This window comes from Bombina bombina, chromosome 11 (assembly GCF_027579735.1).
Source record: "Bombina bombina isolate aBomBom1 chromosome 11, aBomBom1.pri, whole genome shotgun sequence".
Lineage (NCBI taxonomy): Eukaryota > Metazoa > Chordata > Amphibia > Anura > Bombinatoridae > Bombina > Bombina bombina.
The window spans coordinates 184485603-184508620 of NC_069509.1; the positions used below are offsets into that span (position 1 = coordinate 184485603).

Genomic DNA, 23018 nt, shown 5'->3' on the forward strand with positions numbered 1-23018 from the left:
AATATATCTGTTGGTGTGAATCTAAAGGATTCCCTTGGGACAAGGTAAAGATTCCTAGGATTCTATCCTTTCTTCAAGAAGGATTGGAGAAAGGATTATCTGCAAGTTCCTTGAAGGGACAGATTTCTGCCTTGTCTGTGTTACTTCACAAAGAGCTGGCAGCTGTGCCAGATGTTCAAGCCTTTGTTCAGGCTCTGGTTAGAATCAAGCCTGTTTACAAACCTTTGACTCCTCCTTGGAGTCTCAACTTAGTTCTTTCAGTTCTTCAGGGGGTTCCGTTTGAACCCTTACATTCCGTTGATATTAAGTTATTATCTTGGAAAGTTTTGTTTTTGGCTGCAATTTCTTCCGCTAGAAGAGTTTCAGAATTATCTGCTCTGCAGTGTTCTCCTCCTTATCTGGTGTTCCATGCAGATAAGGTGGTTTTACGTACTAAACCTGGTTTTCTTCCAAAAGTTGTTTCTAACAAAAACATTAACCAGGAGATAGTCGTGCCTTCTTTGTGTCCGAAACCAGTTTCGAAGAAGGAACGTTTGTTGCACAATTTGGATGTTGTTCGCGCTCTAAAATTCTATTTAGATGCTGCAAAGGATTTTAGACAAACATCTTCCTTGTTTGTTGTTTATTCTGGTAACAGGAGAGGTCAAAAAGCAACTTCTACCTCTCTCTCTTTTTGGATTAAAAGCATCATCAGATTGGCTTACGAGACTGCCGGACGGCAGCCTCCTGAAAGAATCACAGCTCATTCCACTAGGGCTGTGGCTTCCACATGGGCCTTCAAGAACGAGGCTTCTGTTGATCAGATATGTAGGGCAGCGACTTGGTCTTCACTGCACACTTTTACCAAATTTTACAAGTTTGATACTTTTGCTTCTTCTGAGGCTATTTTTTGGGAGAAAGGTTTTGCAAGCCGTGGTGCCTTCCATTTAGGTGACCTGATTTGCTCCCTCCCTTCATCCGTGTCCTAAAGCTTTGGTATTGGTTCCCACAAGTAAGGATGACGCCGTGGACCGGACACACCTATGTTGGAGAAAACAGAATTTATGTTTACCTGATAAATTACTTTCTCCAACGGTGTGTCCGGTCCACGGCCCGCCCTGGTTTTTTAATCAGGTCTGATAATTTATTTTCTTTAACTACAGTCACCACGGTATCATATGGTTTCTCCTATGCAAATATTCCTCCTTAACGTCGGTCGAATGACTGGGGTAGGCGGAGCCTAGGAGGGATCATGTGACCAGCTTTGCTGGGCTCTTTGCCATTTCCTGTTGGGGAAGAGAATATCCCACAAGTAAGGATGACGCCGTGGACCGGACACACCGTTGGAGAAAGTAATTTATCAGGTAAACATAAATTCTGTTTTTACATAATACTAAGGATCCTAATGTCACTTAAAAGGTAGTGATAGTGGTAGCCCAGGACGGCAGTGACGTACAGGGTACGGTCCTTTAAAGGCATAACGACTAGCGTTGTATAGGGTACGGCACTGGTCGTTAAGGGGTTAATGAATTCGGATTTCTCTCCTTGTGCTTTTTCGTATCCCTGGACCTTTAAGGACTAACCTTCCAGAGAACAAATCTGTAAGACTTCTTTGTCCTCTTTGCATGTCCTTTTAAACTTTTAATAACTTTGATGTTTTACCTCAGCTGATGTTTCTTTTGGGAGACGGCTGCTTCTAGAGGTGGTGCCTTCAGTTTCGGCCACCAGCTTTTAGTTCTCCCTCCCTGCCCATTCTGTGTACTCTCTGGCTTTGGATATTGATTTCCCAACAGTAATGAATGGAATTGTGGACTCTCCATGCCATTGGAAAGAAAACAAAATTTATGCTTACCTGATGCATTTTTCTTTCCTGGCATGGAGAATCCATGACCTTCCCCTTTTTTTTTTTTTTTTTTTTTTTTTTGCGGCATTTATTTTTATATCCTCTTCAGGCACCTCTATACCCCTTGTGTTCCTCTTTTTCTTCCCATAATCCCCCAGTCATTCAGCCAAGGGAAAGTGGGAGAGATACTAAAAGGGACACTGGACCCAAATTTTTTTTTTGTGATAAAGATAGAGCAGCAACTTTCTAATTTACTTCTATTAGCAAATGTTCTTCATTCTCTTGGTATCTTTATTTGAAAAGCAAGAATAAAAGTTTAGATGCCGGCCCATTTTTTTTGTGAACAACCTGGGTTCTTGCTGATTGGTGGATAAATTCATCCACCAATAAACAAGTGCTTTCAGGGGTTCTGGACTTTCTTTTTCAAATAAATATAGCAAGAGAACAAAGAAAAATTGATAATAGTAGAGTAAATTAGAAAGTTGCTTAAAATTGCATGCTCTATCTGAATCACGAAAGAAAAAATTTGGGTTCAGTGTCCTTTTAAGCCAGGCTCTGAATTCCCAACAGTATTGAATGGAATTGTGGACTCTCCATGCCAGGAAAGAAAATAATTTATCGGGTAAGCATAAATTTAGTTTTTATTGCTTTGTGTTAGGAGTATTGAAAGATAGTATAGGTGGTAGTGATATACCCACTTATATTTAGTCCCAATTTACTGTATTGTGTTGCATATATGTAAAATAAAGTGTTAATACTTTTTAAGTGTTTATTTCAGTACTGGGCCTCTAGGCCACAAATCCCTATTTGATCCTTACATAGATCATAATTAACAAAACAATTAAGCAAATACAATGTTGGTTTTAGTTAATGAACTAATAGTTTTTAGACTAATAATGGAAAAATGCACGTCACATTTTCAAATGATTTTACTTTTACACTGAGGTTATAACCTGAAACCCTGGTATATTGTGTGGTCTTAGGACAGGTTAGTTCAAATTTGTTGTTTTGCTGATCTTGGTTTTTCCTTAAAAATGTTTTATATGGTGTTTTTTAAATAAATTTGTAACGTGTATTTTCAGATACTAGTTGGAGATCAGAAGCTACATTTCAGTTTACAGTGGAGCGCTTTAGTCGACTTAGTGAATCTGTGCTCAGCCCTCCTTGCTTTGTAAGGAATCTTCCTTGGAAGATTATGGTGATGCCAAGGTTTTATCCGGACAGACCGCACCAGAAAAGTGTCGGTTTCTTCCTTCAGTGCAACGCAGAGTCCGATTCAACGTAAGGATCATAAATATTTGTCTCTTTAACACTCATACTGTAAACTCTAAAAACATTTCATGCCCCTCTTAAGTTTCAGTGCAGTTATCTGGAGAGTTGCTGCACATATGTAAGGAATGTAGCTAGATTTCGATATGGCATCTCATGTTAGAGAGATGCTTAGGATAACCTTAAAGGGCCAGTTCATTCACTAACTGAAATGTTATCAGGAAGGCTATCAAATGAAAAAGAAAAAGAGAGAAAAAAACGGTGTAGAAGAAAAAAACAAAATTTATACTTACCTGATAATTTGTTTTTTCTTTCTTGACACAGTGAGTCCACGGATCATCTCTAATTACTTTTGGGCATATCACTCCTGGCCAGCAGGAGGAGGCAAAGAGCACCATAGCAAAGCTGTTAAATATCACCTCCCTTCCCTCCAACCCCAGTCATTCGACCGAAGGAAAGAGAGAAAGGAAGTAACGCAAGGTGCCTGAGGTTTATATAACAAAGAAAAACTGTCTGTAAAAATACAGGGCAGGCCGTGGACTCGGTGTCAAGAAATAAATTTATCAGGGAAGCATACATTTAGTTTTCTTTCTAATGACACGGTGAGTCCATGGATCATCTCTAATTACTATTGGGAATCAATACTCAAGCTAGAGGACACATAAGGGAGGGACAAGACAGGGAACCTAAATGGAAGGCACCACTGCTTGAAGAACCTTTCTCCCAAAAGAAGCCTCAGCTGAGGCAAAACTATCAAATTTATAGAAAACGGTGTGTAGAGAGGACCAAGTTGCAGCCTTTGTTTCACAGAAGCTTAATTTTTGAATGCCAGGGAAGAAGAAACAGCCCTCGTGGAATGAGCCGTGACTCTCAGGAGGCTGCTGTCCAGCAGTTTCATAAGCCAATCGAATTTTACTCTTCAGCCACAAAGAAAGAGAAGTCGCTTTCTGACCATTGCGTTTCCCAGAGAAAACGACAAAGCAGAAGACTGGCGGAAATCCTTAGTCGACTGCCAAATGTATTTCAATGCACGCACCACATCTAGGTTGTGCAGCAGACACTTTTTATGAGAAGGGTTAAGACACAAAGAAGGATAAACAATTTCTTGATTAATGTTCCTACCCGAAACCACTTTAGGGAGGAACCCTAACTTAGTACCCAGAACTACCTTATCCGAGTTAAAAATAAGGTAAGGGGATTCATACTGCAACGTCGAGAGCTCTGAGCAGAAGAAATTGCAACAAGAAACAAAACTTTACAAGATAACTTAATAGCTAAAGAATGCATGGGCTCAAACGGAGCCTGTTGAAGACCTTTAAGAACAAGGTTAAGACTTCAGGGAGGAGTAACAGGTTTGAACACAGGCCTGATTCTGACCAAGGTCTGACAGGATTGCACATCTGTCACGTCCGCCAGACGTTTATTCAAAAATATAGATAAGGCAGAAATTTGACCCTTCAAGGTACTAGCAGATAATCCCTTTTCCAGACCCTCCTGGAGAAAAGACAAAATTCTAGGAATCCGAACTGTACTCCAAGAGTAGCCTCTGGATTCACACAAATACAGATGTTTATGCCATCTTATAGTAAATATTTCTGGTAACAGGCATACGAGCCTGAATCATGGTCTCAATGACCGACTCATTGCGTTCAATCTTCAAGCAGTCATCTTCAGAGAAACGAGATTTGGATGAAGGAAGGGCCCTTGAAGTAGAAAGTCCTTCCAAGGTGGAAGAGATGACATCTCCACTAGGTCTGCATACCAGATCCTGCGAGGCCACGCCGGTGCAATGAGGGTCACCAACGCACTTTCCTGTTTGATTCAAGCAATGACCCGTGGGAGGAGAGTGAACGGAGGAAATAGGTATGCTAGACTGAAGTTCCAAGGAACCACCAGAACATCTATCGGTACAGCCTGAGGAACCCTTGACCTCGACCCGTACCACAGGAGCTTGGTATTCCGTTGAGATGCTATGAGATCCAGCTCCGGCTGTCCCCATTTGAGAATCTAGTTGAAAAACACCTCCGGATGAAGTTCCCACTCCCCCGGGTGAAAGGTCTGTCTGCTCAGAAAATCCGCTTCCCAGTTGTCCACTCCTGGAATGTGGATCGCAGATCGACAGCAGTTGTGGGTCTCTGCCCACTGAATAATTTTGGCTACCTCTGTCATGGCCAAGGAAATCTGAGTTCCTCCCTGATGGTTGATGTAAGCCACTGAAGTTATGTTGTCCGACTGGAACCTGATAAACTGGGCTGAAGCTAACTGAGGCCAGGCCAGAAGAGCATTGAAGTTTATCCTCAGCTCTAGGATGTTTATGGGGATAACAGACTCCTCACGAGTCAATGTTCCCTGAGCCTTTAATGAGTCCCAGACTGCTCCCCATCCCAGCAGGCTGGCGTCCGTTGTCACAATCACCCAGGTGGGTCTGCAGAAGCAGGTTCCCTGGGAGAGATGTTCCTGAGACAAACACCAAAGAAGAGAATCTCTTGTCTCCAGATCTAGATGTAATGGCGGGGACAGATCTGCATAATCCCCGTTCATTGCCTAAGCATGCATAACTGCAGAGGTCTGAGATGGAACCGGGCAAACGGAATGATGTCCATGGCAGCTACCATCAGACTGATCACCTCCATACATTGAGACATTGAAGGGCCAGGCAAGAGTCGAAGATCTTTGATTTTCTGACCTCTGTCAGAAATATTTTCATTTATAAGGAATCTATTATGGTTCCCAAGAACACTACCCTTGTAGCTGGAATCAAGGAACTCTTTCCCAAGTTCACCTTCCATCTGTGAGAACGCAGAAAAGACAACATCTCCGTGTGGGAGTTTGCTTGTTTAAAGGATGGCGCCTGAACCAGAATGTCATCCAGATAAGGCGCCACTGCAATACCCCGCAACTGGAGCACCGCCAACAGAGATCCCAGGACCTTTGAAAAAATTCTGGGAGCTGTGGCAAGGCTGAATGGAAGAGCCACAAACAAAGTCTTTGTCTAGAAAAGCAAACCTCAGAAACTTGTGATGATCCCTGTAGATGGGAACATGCAGGTACACATACTTTAAATCCACTGTTGTCATGAATTGACCCTCTGGAACCAAGGAAAGAATGGAACGAATAGTTTCCATCTTGAAGGACAGTACTCTGAGGCACTTGTTTAGACTTTTGAGGTCTAAAATAGGTCTGAAAGTTCCCTCTTTTTTTGGGAACCACAAACAGATTGGAGTAAAATCCCAGACCTTGTTCCTGAATTAGAATAGGAACTATCACTCTCAGGTTGGACACAGTGTAAGAACGCCTCTCTTTCTCCAACATAGGTGTGTCCGGTCCACGGCGTCATCCTTACTTGTGGGGATATTCTCTTCCCCAACAGGAAATGGCAAAGAGCCCAGCAAAGCTGGTCACATGATCCCTCCTAGGCTCCGCCTTCCCCAGTCATTCTCTTTGCCGTTGTACAGGCAACATCTCCACGGAGATGGCTTAGAGTTTTTTGGTGTTTAACTGTAGTTTTTATTATTCAATCAAGAGTTTGTTATTTTAAAATAGTGCTGGTATGTACTATTTACTCTGAAACAGAAAGGTGATGAAGATTTCTGTTTGTAAGAGGAAAATGATTTTAGCAACCGTTACTAAAATCGATGGCTGTTTCCACACAGGACTGTTGAGAGGAATTAACTTCAGTTGGGGGAAACAGTGAGCAGACTTTTGCTGCTTGAGGTATGACACATTTCTAACAAGACGATGTAATGCTGGAAGCTGTCATTTTCCCTATGGGATCCGGTAAGCCATTTTTATTACATAAGAAAAAAAGGGCTTCACAAGGGCTTTTAAGACTGTAGACATTTTCTGGGCTAAAACGATTGATATATAAGCATATTTTAATACTTCATAGCTTTGAGGAATTATTTTATTCTTGGGAATTATGTAAAATAACCGGCAGGCACTGTATTGGACACCTTATCCTCTAGGGGCTTTCCCTAATCATAGGCAGAGCCTCATTTCTCCAACATAGGTGTGTCCGGTCCACGGCGTCATCCTTACTTGTGGGATATTCTCTTCCCCAACAGGAAATGGCAAAGAGCCCAGCAAAGCTGGTCACATGATCCCTCCTAGGCTCCGCCTACCCCAGTCATTCTCTTTGCCGTTGTACAGGCAACATCTCCACGGAGATGGCTTAGAGTTTTTTAGTGTTTAACTGTAGTTTTTCATTATTCAATCAAGAGTTTGTTATTTTCAAATAGTGCTGGTACGTACTATTTACTCAGAAACAGAAAAGAGATGAAGAATTCTGTTTGTATGAGGAAAATGATTTTAGCAACCGTAACTAAAATCCATGGCTGTTCCACACAGGACTGTTGAGAGCAATTAACTTCAGTTGGGGGAACAGTTTGCAGTCCTTTGCTGCTTGAGGTATGACACATTCTAACAAGACGATGTAATGCTGGAAGCTGTCATTTTCCCTATGGGATCCGGTAAGCCATGTTTATTTCGATTGTAAATAAGGGCTTCACAAGGGCTTATTTAAACTGTAGACTTTTTTTGGGCTAAATCGATTGATATTAACACTTATTTAGCCTTGAGGAATCATTTATTCTGGGTATTTTGATTTAATAATATCGGCAGGCACTGTTTTAGACACCTTATTCTTTAGGGGCTTTCCCAAAGCATAGGCAGAGTCTCATTTTCGCGCCGGTGTTGCGCACTTGTTTTTGAGAGGCATGGCATGCAGTCGCATGTGAGAGGAGCTCTGATACTTATAAAAGACTTCTGAAGGCGTCATTTGGTATCGTATTCCCCTTTGGGTTTGGTTGGGTCTCAGCAAAGCAGATACCAGGGACTGTAAAGGGGTTTAAAGCTTAAAACGGCTCCGGTTCCGTTATTTTAAGGGTTAAAGCTTCCAAAATTGGTGTGCAATATTTTCAAGGCTTTAAGACGCTGTGGTGAAAATTTGGTGAATTTTGAACAATTCCTTCATGTTTTTTCGCAATTGCAGTAATAAAGTGTGTTCAGTTTAAAATTTAAAGTGACAGTAACGGTTTTATTTTAAAACGTTTTTTGTACTTTCTGATCAAGTTTATGCCTGTTTAACATGTCTGAACTACCAGATAGACTGTGTTCTGAATGTGGGGAAGCCAGAATTCCTATTCATTTAAATAAATGTGATTTATGTGATAATGACAATGATGCCCAAGATGATTCCTCAAGTGAGGGGAGTAAGCATGGTACTGCATCATTCCCTCCTTCGTCTACACGAGTCTTGCCCACTCAGGAGGCCCCTAGTACATCTAGCGCGCCAATACTCCTTACTATGCAACAATTAACGGCTGTAATGGATAATTCTGTCAAAAACATTTTAGCCAAAATGAACCCTTGTCAGCGTAAGCGTGGATGCTCTGTTTTAGTTACTGAAGAGCATGACGACGCTGATATTAATATCTCTGAAGGGCCCCTAACCCAATCTGAGGGGGCCAGGGAGGTTTTGTCTGAGGGAGAAATTACTGATTTAGGGAACATTTCTCAGCAGGCTGAATCTGATGTGATTACATTTAAATTTAAATTGGAACATCTCCGCATTTTGCTTAAGGAGGTATTATCCACTCTGGATGATTGTGAAAATTTAGTCATCCCAGAGAAACTATGTAAAATGGACAAGTTCCTAGAGGTGCCGGGGCTCCCAGAAGCTTTTCCTATACCCAAGCGGGTGGCGGACATTGTTAATAAAGAATGGGAAAGGCCCGGTATTCCTTTCGTCCCTCCCCCCATATTTAAAAAATTGTTTCCTATGGTCGACCCCAGAAAGGACTTATGGCAGTCAGTCCCCAAGGTCGAGGGAGCGGTTTCTACTTTAAACAAACGCACCACTATTCCCATAGAGGATAGTTGTGCTTTCAAAGATCCTATGGATAAAAAATTAGAAGGTTTGCTTAAAAAGATGTTTGTTCAGCAGGGTTACCTTCTACAACCCATTTCATGCATTGTCCCTGTCACTACTGCCGCATATTTCTGGTTTGATGAACTGCTTAAGGTGCTCGATAGTGACTCTCCTCCTTATGAGGAGATTATGGACAGAATCAATGCTCTCAAATTGGCTAATTCTTTCACTCTAGACGCCTCTTTGCAATTGGCTAAGTTAGCGGCTAAGAACTCTGGGTTTGCTATTGTGGCGCGCAGAGCGCTTTGGTTGAAATCTTGGTCGGCTGATGCGTCTTCCAAGAACAAGCTACTAAACATTCCTTTCAAGGGGAAAACGCTGTTTGGTCCTGACTTGAAAGAGATTATCTCTGATATCACTGGGGGTAAGGGCCACGCCCTTCCTCAGGATCGGCCTTTCAAGGCAAAAAATAGACCTAATTTTCGTCCCTTTCGTAAAAACGGACCAGCCCAAGGTGCTACGTCCTCTAAGCAAGAGGGTAATACTTCTCAGGCCAAGCCAGCTTGGAGACCAATGCAAGGCTGGAACAAGGGAAAGCAGGCCAAGAAACCTGCCACTGCTACCAAGACAGCATGAAATATTGGCCCCCGATCCGGGACCGGATCTGGTGGGGGGCAGACTCTCTCTCTCTTCGCTCAGGCTTGGGCAAGAGATGTTCTGGATCCTTGGGCGCTAGAAATAGTCTCCCAGGGTTATCTTCTGGAATTCAAGGGACTTCCCCCAAGGGGGAGGTTCCACAGGTCGCAGTTGTCTTCAGACCACATAAAAAGACAGGCGTTCTTACATTGTGTAGAAGACCTGTTAAAAATGGGAGTGATTCATCCTGTTCCATTAAGAGAACAAGGGATGGGGTTCTACTCCAATCTGTTCATAGTTCCCAAAAAAGAGGGAACGTTCAGACCAATCCTAGATCTCAAGATCTTAAACAAATTTCTCAAGGTCCCATCGTTCAAGATGGAAACCATTCGAACTATCCTTCCTTCCATCCAGGAAGGTCAATTCATGACCACGGTGGATTTAAAGGATGCGTATCTACATATTCCTATCCACAAGGAACATCATCGGTTCCTAAGGTTTGCATTCCTGGACAAACATTACCAGTTCGTGGCGCTTCCTTTCGGATTAGCCACTGCTCCAAGGATTTTCACAAAGGTACTAGGGTCCCTTCTAGCGGTGCTAAGACCAAGGGGCATTGCAGTAGTACCTTACCTGGACGACATTCTGATTCAAGCGTCGTCCCTTCCTCAAGCAAAGGCTCACACGGACATTGTCCTGGCCTTTCTCAGATCTCACGGCTGGAAAGTGAACGTGGAAAAGAGTTCTCTATCCCCGTCAACAAGGGTTCCCTTCTTGGGAACAATTATAGACTCCTTAGAAATGAGGATCTTTCTAACAGAGGCCAGAAAAACAAAGCTTCTGGACTCTTGTCGGATACTTCATTCCGTTCCTCTTCCTTCCATAGCTCAGTGCATGGAAGTGATCGGGTTGATGGTGGCGGCGATGGACATAGTTCCTTTTGCGCGCATTCATCTAAGACCATTACAACTGTGCATGCTCAGTCAGTGGAATGGGGACTATACAGACTTGTCTCCGAAGATACAAGTAAATCAGAGGACCAGAGACTCACTCCGTTGGTGGCTGTCCCTGGACAATCTGTCTCAAGGGATGATGTTCCACAGACCAGAGTGGGTCATTGTCACGACCGACGCCAGTCTGATAGGCTGGGGCGCGGTCTGGGGATCCCTGAAAGCTCAGGGTCTTTGGTCTCGGGAAGAATCTCTTCTACCGATAAATATTCTGGAACTGAGAGCGATATTCAATGCTCTCCAGGCCTGGCCCCAGCTTGCGAGGACCAGGTTCATACGGTTTCAATCAGACAACATGACGACTGTTGCGTACATCAACCATCAGGGGGGAACAAGGAGTTCCCTAGCGATGGAAGAAGTAACCAAAATTATTCTTTGGGCGGAGTCTCACTCCTGCCACCTGTCTGCTATCCACATCCCAGGAGTGGAAAATTGGGAAGCGGATTTTCTGAGTCGGCAGACATTGCATCCGGGGGAGTGGGAACTCCATCCGGAAATCTTTGCCCAAGTCACTCACCTGTGGGGCATTCCAGACATGGATCTGATGGCCTCTCGTCAGAACTTCAAAGTTCCTTGCTACGGGGCCAGATCCAGGGATCCCAAGGCGGCTCTAGTGGATGCACTAGTAGCACCTTGGACCTTCAAACTAGCTTATGTGTTCCCGCCATTTCCTCTCATCCCCAGGCTGATAGCCAGGATCAAGCAGGAGAGGGCGTCGGTGATCTTGATAGCTCCTGCGTGGCCACGCAGGACTTGGTATGCAGATCTGGTGAATATGTCATCGGCTCCACCTTGGAAGCTACCTTTGAGACGAGACCTTCTTGTTCAGGGTCCGTTCGAACATCCGAATCTGGTTTCACTCCAGCTGACTGCTTGGAGATTGAACGCTTGATTTTATCGAAGCGAGGATTCTCAGATTCTGTGATCGATACTCTTGTTCAGGCCAGAAAGCCTGTGACTAGAAAGATTTACCACAAAATTTGGAAAAAATATATCTGTTGGTGTGAATCTAAAGGATTCCCTTGGGACAAGGTTAAGATTCCTAGGATTCTATCCTTCCTTCAAGAAGGATTGGAAAAAGGATTATCTGCAAGTTCCCTGAAGGGACAGATTTCTGCCTTGTCGGTATTACTTCACAAAAAAGCTGGCAGCTGTGCCAGATGTTCAAGCCTTTGTTCAGGCTCTGGTTAGAATCAAGCCTGTTTACAAACCTTTGACTCCTCCTTGGAGTCTCAATTTAGTTCTTTCAGTTCTTCAGGGGGTTCCGTTTGAACCCTTACATTCCGTTGATATTAAGTTATTATCTTGGAAAGTTTTGTTTTTAGTTGCGATTTCTTCTGCTAGAAGAGTCTCAGAATTATCTGCTCTGCAGTGTTCTCCTCCTTATCTGGTGTTCCATGCAGATAAGGTGGTTTTACGTACTAAACCTGGTTTTCTTCCAAAAGTTGTTTCTAACAAAAACATCAACCAGGAGATTATCGTACCTTCTCTGTGTCCAAAACCAGTTTCAAAGAAGGAACGTTTGTTGCACAATTTGGATGTTGTTCGCGCTCTAAAATTCTATTTAGATGCTACAAAGGATTTTAGACAAACATCTTCCTTGTTTGTTGTTTATTCAGGTAAAAGGAGAGGTCAAAAAGCAACTTCTACCTCTCTCTCTTTTTGGATTAAAAGCATCATCAGATTGGCTTACGAGACTGCCGGACGGCAGCCTCCCGAAAGAATCACAGCTCATTCCACTAGGGCTGTGGCTTCCACATGGGCCTTCAAGAACGAGGCTTCTGTTGATCAGATATGTAGGGCAGCGACTTGGTCTTCACTGCACACTTTTACCAAATTTTACAAGTTTGATACTTTTGCTTCTTCTGAGGCTATTTTTGGGAGAAAGGTTTTGCAAGCCGTGGTGCCTTCCATTTAGGTGACCTGATTTGCTCCCTCCCTTCATCCGTGTCCTAAAGCTTTGGTATTGGTTCCCACAAGTAAGGATGACGCCGTGGACCGGACACACCTATGTTGGAGAAAACAGAATTTATGTTTACCTGATAAATTTCTTTCTCCAACGGTGTGTCCGGTCCACGGCCCGCCCTGGTTTTTTTAATCAGGTCTGATAATTTATTTTCTTTAACTACAGTCACCACGGTACCATATGGTTTCTCCTATGCAAATATTCCTCCTTAACGTCGGTCGAATGACTGGGGTAGGCGGAGCCTAGGAGGGATCATGTGACCAGCTTTGCTGGGCTCTTTGCCATTTCCTGTTGGGGAAGAGAATATCCCACAAGTAAGGATGACGCCGTGGACCGGACACACCGTTGGAGAAAGAAATTTATCAGGTAAACATAAATTCTGTTTTTCGCGCCTCTATTGCGCACTTGTTTTTGGGAAGCATGACATGCAGATGCATGTGTGAGGAGCTCTGATACACAGAAAAGACTTTCTGAAGGCGTCATTTGGTATCGTATTCCCCTTTGGGCTTGGTTGGGTCTCAGCAAAGCAGATACCAGGGACTGTAAAGGGGTTAAATATAAAAACGGCTCCGGTTCCGTTATTTTAAGAGTTAAAGCTTTCAAATTTGGTGTGCAATACTTTTAAGGCTTTAAGACACTGTGGTGAAATTTTGGTGAATTTTGAACAATTCCTTCATACTTTTTCACATTTGCAGTAATAAAGTGTGTTCAGTTTAAAATTTAAAGTGACAGTAACGGTTTCATTTTAAAACGTTTTTTGTACTTTGTTATCAAGTTTATGCCTGTTTAACATGTCTGAACTACCAGATAGACTGTGTTCTGAATGTGGGGAAGCCAAGGTTCCTTCTCATTTAAATAGATGTGATTTATGTGACACAAAATTTAGAGAAAATGATGCCCAAGATGATTCCTCAAGTGAGGGGAGTAAGCATGGTACTGCATCATCCCCTCCTTCGTCTACACCAGTCTTGCCCACACAGGAGGCCCCTAGTACATCTAGTGCGCCAATACTCCTTACTATGCAACAATTAACGGCTGTAATGGATAATTCTATCAAAAACATTTTAGCCAAAATGCCCACTTATCAGCGAAAGCGCGACTGCTCTGTTTTAGAAAATACTGAAGAGCATGAGGACGCTGATGATATTGGTTCTGAAGGGCCCCTACACCAGTCTGAGGGGGCCAGGGAGGTTTTGTATGAGGGAGAAATTTCAGATTCAGGGAAAATTTCTCAACAAGCTGAACCTGATGTGATTACATTTAAATTTAAATTGGAACATCTCCGCGCCCTGCTTAAGGAGGTGTTATCTACTCTGGATGATTGTGAGAATTTGGTCATTCCAGAGAAATTATGTAAAATGGACAAGTTCCTAGAGGTCCCGGGGCCCCCCGAAGCTTTTCCTATACCCAAGCGGGTGGCGGACATTGTAAATAAAGAATGGGAAAGGCCCGGCATACCTTTCGTCCCTCCCCCTATATTTAAGAAATTGTTTCCTATGGTCGACCCCAGAAAGGACTTATGGCAGACAGTCCCCAAGGTCGAGGGGGCGGTTTCTACTCTAAACAAACGCACCACTATACCTATAGAAGATAGTTGTGCTTTCAAAGATCCTATGGATAAAAAAATTAGAGGGTTTGCTTAAAAAGATGTTTGTTCAGCAAGGTTACCTTCTACAACCAATTTCATGCATTGTTCCTGTCACTACAGCAGCGTGTTTCTGGTTCGATGAACTAGAAAAGGCGCTCAATAAAGATTCTTCTTATGAGGAGATTTTGGACAGAATTCATGCTCTCAAATTGGCTAACTCTTTCACCCTAGACGCCACTTTGCAATTGGCTAGATTAGCGGCGAAAAATTCTGGGTTTGCTATTGTGGCGCGCAGAGCGCTTTGGCTAAAATCTTGGTCAGCGGATGCGTCTTCCAAGAACAAATTGCTTATCATTCCTTTCAAGGGGAAAACGCTGTTTGGCCCTGACTTGAAAGAGATTATTTCTGATATCACTGGGGGCAAGGGCCACGCCCTTCCTCAGGATAGGTCTTTCAAGGCCAAAAATAAACCTAATTTTCGTCCCTTTCGCAGAAACGGACCAGCCCCAAGTGCTACGTCCTCTAAGCAAGAGGGTAATACTTCTCAAGCCAAGCCAGCCTGGAGGCCAATGCAAGGCTGGAACAAAGGAAAGCAGGCCAAGAAACCTGCCACTGCTACCAAGACAGCATGAGATGTTGGCCCCCGATCCGGGACCGGATCTGGTGGGGGGCAGACTCTCTCTCTTCGCTCAGGCTTGGGCAAGAGATGTTCTGGATCCTTGGGCGCTAGAAATAGTCTCCCAAGGTTATCTTCTGGAATTCAAGGGGCTTCCCCCAAGGGGGAGGTTCCACAGGTCTCAATTGTCTTCAGACCACATAAAAAAACAGGCATTCTTACATTGTGTAGAAGACTTGTTAAAAATGGGAGTGATTCATCCTGTTCCATTAGGAGAACAAGGGATGGGGTTCTACTCCAATCTGTTCGTGGTTCCCAAAAAAGAGGGAACATTCAGACCAATCTTAGATCTCAAGATCTTAAACAAGTTTCTCAAGGTTCCATCGTTCAAAATGGAAACCATTCGAACAATTCTTCCTTCCATCCAGGAAGGTCAATTCATGACCACGGTGGATTTAAAGGATGCGTATCTACATATTCCTATCCACAAGGAACATCATCGGTTCCTAAGGTTCGCATTCCTGGACAAGCATTACCAGTTTGTGGCACTTCCGTTCGGATTAGCCACTGCTCCAAGAATTTTCACAAAGGTACTAGGGTCCCTTCTAGCGGTGCTAAGACCAAGGGGCATTGCAATAGTACCTTACTTGGACGACATTCTGATTCAAGCGTCGTCCCTTCCACAAGCAAAGGCTCACACGGACATTGTCCTGGCCTTTCTCAGATCTCACGGGTGGAAAGTGAACGTAGAAAAAAGTTCTCTATCTCCGTCAACAAGGGTTCCCTTCTTGGGAACAATAATAGACTCCTTAGAAATGAGGATTTTTCTGACAGAGGCCAGAAAATCAAAACTTCTAAACTCTTGTCAAGTACTTCATTCTGTTCCTCTTCCTTCCATAGCGCAGTGCATGGAAGTAATAGGTTTGATGGTAGCGGCAATGGACATAGTTCCTTTTGCGCGAATTCATCTAAGACCATTACAACTGTGCATGCTCAGTCAGTGGAATGGGGATTATACAGACTTGTCTCCAACGATACAAGTAGATCAGAGGACCAGAGATTCACTCCGTTGGTGGCTGTCCCTGGACAACCTGTCACAGGGGATGACCTTCTGCAGACCAGAGTGGGTCATTGTCACGACCGACGCCAGTCTGGTGGGCTGGGGCGCGGTCTGGGGACCCCTGAAAGCTCAGGGTCTTTGGTCTCGGGAAGAATCTCTTCTCCCGATAAATATTCTGGAACTGAGAGCGATATTCAATGCTCTCAAGGCTTGGCCTCAGCTAGCAAAGGCCAAATTCATACGGTTTCAATCAGACAACATGACGACTGTTGTCAACCATCAGGGGGGAACAAGGAGTTCCCTGGCGATGGAAGAAGTGACCAAAATCATTCAATGGGCGGAGACTCACTCCTGCCACTTGTCTGCAATCCACATCCCAGGAGTGGAAAATTGGGAAGCGGATTTTCTGAGTCGTCAGACATTTCATCCGGGGGAGTGGGAACTCCATCCGGAAATCTTTGCCCAAATTACTCAGTTGTGGGGCATTCCAGACATGGATCTGATGGCCTCTCGTCAGAACTTCAAGGTTCCTTGCTACGGGTCCAGATCCAGGGATCCCAAGGCGACTCTAGTAGATGCACTAGTAGCACCTTGGACCTTCAAACTAGCTTATGTATTCCCGCCGTTTCCTCTCATCCCCAGGCTGGTAGCCAGGATCAATCAGGAGAGGGCATCGGTGATCTTGATAGCTCCTGCGTGGCCACGCAGGACTTGGTATGCAGACCTGGTGAATATGTCATCGGCTCCACCATGGAAGCTACCTTTGAGACGGGACCTTCTTGTTCAAGGTCCGTTCGAACATCCGAATCTGGTCTCACTCCAACTGACTGCCTGGAGATTGAACGCTTGATCTTATCAAAGCGGGGGTTCTCAGATTCTGTCATTGATACTCTTGTTCAGGCCAGAAAGCCTGTAACTAGAAAAATCTACCACAAAATATGGAAAAAATATATCTGTTGGTGTGAATCTAAAGGATTCCCTTGGGACAAGATAAAACTTCCTAAGATTCTATCCTTTCTTCAAGAAGGTTTGGAGAAAGGATTATCTGCAAGTTCTTTGAAGGGACAGATTTCTGCTTTATCTGTGTTACTTCACAAAAAGCTGGCAGCTGTGCCAGATGTTCAAGCCTTTGTTCAGGCTCTGGTTAGAATCAAGCCTGTTTACAAACCTTTGACTCCTCCTTGGAGTCTCAATTTAGTTCTTTCAGTTCTTCAGGGGGTTCCGTTTGAACCCTTACATTCCGTTGATATTAAGTTATTATCTTGGAAAGTTTTGTTTTTGGTTGCAATTTCTTCTGCTAGAAGAGTTTCAGAATTATCTGCTCTGCAGTGTTCTCCTCCTTATCTGGTGTTCCATGCAGATAAGGTGGTTTTGCGTACTAAACCTGGTTTTCTTCCGAAAGTTGTTTCTAACAAAAACATTAACCAGGAGATAGTCGTGCCTTCTTTGTGTCCGAATCCAGTTTCAAAGAAGGAACGTTTGTTGCACAATTTGGATGTAGTTCGTGCTTTAAAATTCTATCTAGATGCTACAAAGGATTTTAGACAAACATCTTCCTTGTTTGTTGTTTATTCTGGTAAAAGGAGAGGTCAAAAGCAACTTCTACCTCTCTCTCCTTTTGGCTTAAAAGCATAATCAGATTGGCTTACGAGACTGCCGGACGGCAGCCTCCTGAAAGAATCACAGCTCATTCCACTAGGGCTGTGGCTTCCACATGGGCCTTCAAGAACGAGGCTTCTGTTGATCAGATATGTAAGGCAGCGACTTGGTCTTCACTGCACACTTTTACTAAATTTTACAAATTTGATACTTTTGCTTCTTCTGAGGCTATTTTTGGGAGAAAGGTTTTGCAAGCCGTGGTGCCTTCCATCTAGGTGACCTGATTTGCTCCCTCCCTTCATCCGTGTCCTAAAGCTTTGGTATTGGTTCCCACAAGTAAGGATGACGCCGTGGACCGGACACACCTATGTTGGAGAAAACAGAATTTATGTTTACCTGATAAATTACTTTCTCCAACGGTGTGTCCGGTCCACGGCCCGCCCTGGTTTTTTAATCAGGTCTGATAACTTATTTTCTTTAACTACAGTCACCACGGTATCATATGATTTCTCCTATGCAAATATTCCTCCTTTACGTCGGTCGAATGACTGGGGAAGGCAGAGCCTAGGAGGGATCATGTGACCAGCTTTGCTGGGCTCTTTGCCATTTCCTGTTGGGGAAGAGAATATCCCCACAAGTAAGGATGACGCCGTGGACCGGACACACCGTTGGAGAAAGTAATTTATCAGGTAAACATAAATTGTTTTTTATCTGGTCTACAGATAATCTTGAGAGCAGAAACCTGCCCCTGGGAGGAAAGGTTTTGAACTCTAGTTTGTATCCCTGGGACATGATGTCCGGAACATCCCGAACCCAGGCCTGAGCAAAGAAAGAAAGTCTGCCCCCACAAGATCCGCACCCGGATTGGGGGCAAACCCTTCATGCTGACTTTGAGTCACTAACGAGCTTCTTAGATTGTTTCCCTTGTTCCAAGACTGGTTGGGCCTCCATGAAGGCTTGGACTGCTCCTGCTTGGTAGAGGTAGAGGAAGACTTACCCTTGAATTTTTGAAATTAATGAAAATTACTCTGACGTCGCTTCTGCTTATTCCTCTTATACTGAGGGTGGAAATGATCCTTACCTCCTGTAATATTTGAAATAATTTCAGCCAAGCCTGGCCCAAACAAGGTCTTACCCTTGTAAGGAATCGCCAAAAGCTTAGAAGACACATACGCAGACCATGATTTCAACCATAAGGCTCTGCGGGCCAGTACTGCAAAACCAGAAATCTTTGATTCCAATTTAATAACTTGTAGTGAAGCATCCATAATAATGGAATTGGCCCACTTAAGAGCCTTGATCCTATCCTGGATCTCATCAAGGGGCAGTATCTGTCTGAATAAAATCAGACAACGCATCAAACCAGTATGCCGCAGCACTGGTGACGGTAGCAATACACACCGCAGGTTGCCATTGTAAACCCTGGTGTACATAAATCTTTTTAAGTAGCCCTTCCAACTTCTTATCTATTGGATCCCTAAAGGAACAGCTATCCTCTATGGGCATAGTGGTTCTCTTAGCCAAAGTGGAAATTGCCCCTTCCACCTTGGGGACCGTCTGCCAGGACTCATTGATAGTCAGCTATAGGAAACATCTTCTTAAAAATTGGGGATTGAGAAAAAGGGATACCAGGTTTCTCCCATTCCTGAGCAATAATCTCTGTAGCCTGGTCTGGTACCGGAAAAACCTCCACCGTGGAAGGAACGTCAAAGTATTTAACTTACTAGACTTCTTATTGTTGACTACGACAGTCATGTCGGAGTCGTCCAAGGTAGCCAAAACCTCTTTAAGTAACAACCGGAGGTGCTCTAGCTTAAACCTGAAGGATACAACTTCAGTATCAGAAGAAGCTATTACATTGTCTGAATCTGAGTTTTCACCCTCGGATCCTACCGAAGTATCTTCCTCCTCAGACTTCTGGGAGGCAACATTCAACATAGCCACGACTTTATCAGAAACCTTACTCACTGATTCTTTACTTTTCCTCTTGCGCTTTCCCTGCAACATGGGAAAAGCAGACAGTGCATCGGTTACTGCCGACAATATGTGGGTAGCAATGTCTTGCAAGTTAACTCCAACTGGAGCGTGAGAGGAAACGCAGGGCACTGCATGTGTAGACGATAAGGTTTGGGACACTTGAGAAAGCTGCGGCATAACTTGAACAGGAGACCCCTGAACAGCATCCGCCCCAGATAATGTTGGCTCAGACTCAGTCTATCCCTGTAATGCAATGTTCTCTCAATACATAAAGAACAAAAATGGATTGGTGTTTCCACATTAGCATCAAAGTACAAGTAACATTTTGCAGGGCCTCTTGGTCCATATTTACTCAATCAATGAATAAACAAAAAAATAAAATTCTTTATTTAAATTTGAAAATTTATTTTAAAAAACCTTGCTGTCCCTTTTAAATGTTAAATAACTTTTTATTTTCTAATAGCAGAGCAGCGGCTCTAGAGAAACCCAGACAGCCTCTACACCTAACCAAGCCCTGCTGAGGTGCCTACCTGTCCTGCTGGATACCGGAGTCAATAGAAGTTAAAGATCCGGACTCAAACCAGAGCTCCTCCCACCGGCTATCAGGTGATCGTTTTTCCAGACTTCTGAGAATGCAGATCCACAATGAAAATACGCCACTTTTCCGTCCCTCAGGAAGTAAAGAAGAGAGCGCGCAAAAACTCTTTGCCGCTTCCTTGTGGCTCTGCCATCGTTGGTGTACCCAGAAGACACTTCCCGGCCGGCATTATGAGCAAGTAAAGCTACCGAGAGACACTACCAAGTTGTTATACCCCTGACCGGAACACACCGGAGTAAAAGACTAACTTAACCATATCAAATAGAGTCCTCTCGTCCCCAGTGCCTGCACAAACTGCCTCACATTATCCTATTTACCTATAATAGGATTAATGTATTTAACGTCCCAACAAAGTTTACTGTTAAAGTGGCAAAATAAATTCTTCCCATTTTAGAAAATTAAATTCAGCGCTTACCTTAATGTAAATCTGCCTGGCAGCAGGGCAGCTCACTAGGTTTGAGAGGCATTCTCCCTCACATGGACCTGTGGGGAAAAAAAGAGACTGAGTAATCTTACTCGGGCTTTCTGGTTAGGGCAGCAAAACTATTTGGGAGGCACAGTGAGGATTATACCCCACAAGTTCCCAATTGCTTAAAATCCACCACTGCTCTACTGAAGAGACTGACATGGGCTACGGCTACACCCCAGGAAGGCGCAGAACAAACTTGCTCTGCTGTAAAAATAAAAAAATCTTGATTGAAGAATCTTCTTTCAGACACCTAAACTTTACCACCTCCTTGCTTTTAATGTAGGCAAAGAGAATGACTGGGGTTGGAGGGAAGGGAGGTGATATTTAACAGCTTTGCTTTGGTGCTCTTTGCCTCCACCTGCTGGCCAGGAGTGATATTCCCAATAGTAATTAGAGATGATCTGTGGACTCAACGTGTCATTAGAAAGAAATTGACTTTTTAAATTTGTTTATTTTTTTGTTATTCCTGTGGGTCCGCCCTCAGAGAAGGGCAGAGCAAGCACTAGCAGAGAGCAACTTCCACCCCCTGCCAATCCGTTGTGTATGCAAACTGCCATATAATTTTTCTCTACTTGTTCTAATGATATCTATGTAACTCACTGAATTTAACGTGTATCAGATTTTTACCATTGCTGTGTGTTGTTTTCCCCCCTAATATTGCTCTAACTTGTTAACTAGCAGATACCATTTTACTACATCTATATCTATGTTCATAGGGATTTGCACTCTCACCTCTTGATATGTCAGCCAGGGTGTCGGGAACAATGATATCCACTTCAAAATTACAGATCCGCACTCACTGGACTTTCAAAAAATCAATAGTTTATTGTGTACAGTGACGTTTCGGGGAGCCAACCGTTCCCCTTTATCAGTGTGATTAAGGGGACGGTTGGTTCCCCGAAACATCACTGTACACAAACTATTGATTTTCTGAAAGTCCAGTGAGTTGCGGATCTGTAATTTAAATTGAGATTTTTAATCGCGATTTTCTTACAAATGACTAAAACACCTTAATGTACATGTTTCTCAAGGTCCAATACACTCTAGGAGCATAAAAATACAAGCAACAAAATAGTTCAAAAGCCAGCCACCAATCAAGCAGCTAGCTCTCAGCTCCTATACGTAACCAAGTATCCTTTTCAGCATAGAGAACTAAGCAAATTAGATACAAATCGGCAAGCTCTATTCAGTGATCTGAACCAAAAATGGGCCGGCCTTAGCTTAGATTCCTGCTTTTTCAATAAAGATATCACAAGAACAAAGAAACATTAATAATAGGACTAAATTAGAAAGTTGCTTTTTTTTAGTCAACTTTAAGTTTCTTTGTTTCATCTAATATTCTGTTTTTCTGTTTTGTTGTTTTTTTTTTTTTTATACGCAAGCTCCTGTGCTGAACAAATCACTGATTTCTTGTCACACTTATAAAATCTGCACCAGGGCTCGCGTGGCTCCCCGTACCCTACTTTTGCTGGAAAAGTCCCCCCCCCCCTCAAAAAATTGCCTACTCTCCCGGGTTTTTAAATTGCGGCGATTTAATCAGGGTTTTAAACTGCATATGCGATTAATCGTGCAGCCCTAATATAAATATATATATATATTAAAATCGCATACAGTTTGGCAGTAGCAAAGGGACCGACGTGAAGCACAAATTTTTCATTTGTAATTCAGTGAATACAGTTTTAATCAACTTTCTAATTTAGCTCTTATCTAATTTGCTTAGTTTTCTTGGTGTCCTTTGTTGAAGATCATGCCTTGGTAAGTTCAGAAGCTGGGAGCTAGCTGCTGATTGTTGGCTGCACATATGTCTCGTTGGGTTACCAATGTGTTCAGCTAGCTCCTAGTAGTGCATTGCTGTGCCGTCAACCAAGAATACCACGATAATGAAGCAAATTTGATTACAGAAATACATTTGGAAATGTGCTCTATGGTTAAACTTTTATAGGGGTAGATTCCAATCATTCATATCTTGTTTATCGTGTATCTTCTGATGAGGGCTTTCTAAGCGATCACAGTGCAAACCAGAACACCCGAGAATGAAGCAAAATTGATAATAGAAGTAACTTGGAAAGTTGTTAAATGTTTCTCTTTCATTAGAGCAAAGATTTGTAATATCGATTTAATCCCAGGTTCTCACTACCAAGCTCTTGCTAAGTCAGACAACAGGCACCATTCGTTTTCACTACTTAACTCTTAAGATACTGTATAATGCTATAAATCATATTAATATTAAGCATTAAAATTATTTGTGAAATCTGAGTCTTCACTGTATTTGAAAGTGACAAATGTATCATTGCTTCATCACTTCCCCCTGTCAGATGTGCCCTGCTGTATTCTCTGGATTGGCTGCTTTTGTTATAACATGCGTGCATGTGACCTGCTGCTGATAGGACACGTGTGTATCGTTAGTAATAATGCGCCTTGTAATTGGTCACATGTTCCAGGGACACTTATCCAAGCACCATAGACGATGGTTCACCTACTTGTTTTCACCCTAGCATTGATAACCGCTTTTTAGAAATACATGTATATAAAAATACAT

At 43.2% G+C, this 23018-nt stretch overlaps 1 protein-coding gene across 1 annotated transcript in view; it reads left to right on the forward strand.

Moving 5' to 3' along the window:
* The window catches only part of USP7 (ubiquitin specific peptidase 7), a 345176-nt gene that overhangs the window by 53962 nt on the left and 268196 nt on the right, over window positions 1-23018 (forward strand). Inside the window, exon 3 of the mRNA XM_053694268.1 lies at window positions 2905-3103. Within this exon, the coding sequence (XP_053550243.1) occupies window positions 2905-3103 (199 nt within the window). The remainder of the gene's footprint in view (window positions 1-2904; window positions 3104-23018) is intronic.